This window comes from Poecilia reticulata, linkage group LG17 (assembly GCF_000633615.1).
Source record: "Poecilia reticulata strain Guanapo linkage group LG17, Guppy_female_1.0+MT, whole genome shotgun sequence".
NCBI classification, from domain to species: Eukaryota; Metazoa; Chordata; class Actinopteri; order Cyprinodontiformes; family Poeciliidae; genus Poecilia; species Poecilia reticulata.
The window spans coordinates 21,509,316-21,510,555 of NC_024347.1; the positions used below are offsets into that span (position 1 = coordinate 21,509,316).

Below are 1,240 nucleotides of genomic sequence, written 5' to 3' on the forward strand. Positions count from 1 at the left end.
AAAAAGATGTCAAAAACACATACCCTACAATAATGAGCTCTATGTCACTCGGTTCAATCGTACACACCATAATTATCTACATTACAATTTCAGCAACTGGATCAAGTCAGCAAAAACTTTTGATCTTCATGATATTTGCCTTACTCAAAACATATAAAGAAAAAAAAAATGCAGTTTTTACGGTCAGAGCATAAAACAGTCCACCATCCATCACAATGAACTGTGGCCCTGAGCACTTACTCATCTCGACATACAGCTGCCTTCTGTCTGCCATGTTGTCACCCCTCTGCCCGCAATCTTCAATCATTCTGCTCAAAGGAAGAGAAAGTAATGCCAGAGTCATTACACTTTCAGCTTTACAGCATTTAACTAAACAGTTGAACACTGAACAACCATGATAATTTATTCACCATGGCACCTGTCTATTGGCGGGATATATTAGGCAGCAAGTGAACATTGTGTCCTCAAGGCTGACGTGTTAAAGGGTCTAAATGTGGGCAAGCATAAGTATTTAAAAGGAGCAAGCATGGGCTAAACTGTGATAGCAAGCTGACCGAGTCATTGCATCTTCAAAATTGCTACTTTTGTGAGGCGTTCAGAGTGTGCAGTGAACATTATTAGCTACAACTGATCAAAGGAAGAAACGGTTGTGAAAGGACAACAGACAACAGGGTCATGGCGGTCAATGCTCATTCACAGCCTAAGGGAGTGAAGGCCTGAACATGTGATCTGATCAAACAGATTAACTCATGGAAATCAAACTGCTCAAATAGTTAATGATGCTTTAGAAAGGTAGGTGTCAGAATACACAGTGCTCTGCAGTTTGCTGCACACTAGTCAGGGTGCCCATGTTGGCCAAAATGTTATTCCTGCTTGAGTGACTGAGAGATATTGTTCTTCACAATAGCAGAGTCAATACTTACTCACCCACCATAAATAAGATGGTGGGCAATTCACTGTCCAAAATGTCAAGTGGAAATTAAGCTTCTTTAATTTTAGACAAAGAAAAGTAGCGTTTTACTCTWAACCGTCAGATTTCAATACAGATTCAGCATAACGTTGTGAAAAGCCTGGGTCCTGTTTGGAAATGCTGTAATTCACAAGGTATTCTGAGACCTTTCTATTATAACCAGCATTAGGTTGAGCTACAGTAGCTCATTTATTGGACAGTGCCACATGGCCAAGCCTTCAATCCCCACATGCATCAGTGAACTTTAGCCACCACCAAGACTGTCTGTTC

The 1,240-nt window shown here is 40.7% G+C and overlaps 1 protein-coding gene across 1 annotated transcript in view; it reads right to left on the reverse strand.

The window, feature by feature from the left end:
* Positions 1-343, reverse strand: part of dtna (dystrobrevin, alpha) — a 19,785-nt gene extending 19,442 nt beyond the window's left edge. The window contains exon 1 of the mRNA XM_008434238.2: positions 241-343. Within this exon, the coding sequence (XP_008432460.1) occupies positions 241-343 (103 nt within the window). The remainder of the gene's footprint in view (positions 1-240) is intronic.
* Between the last annotated feature and the right edge of the window lie 897 nt (positions 344-1,240).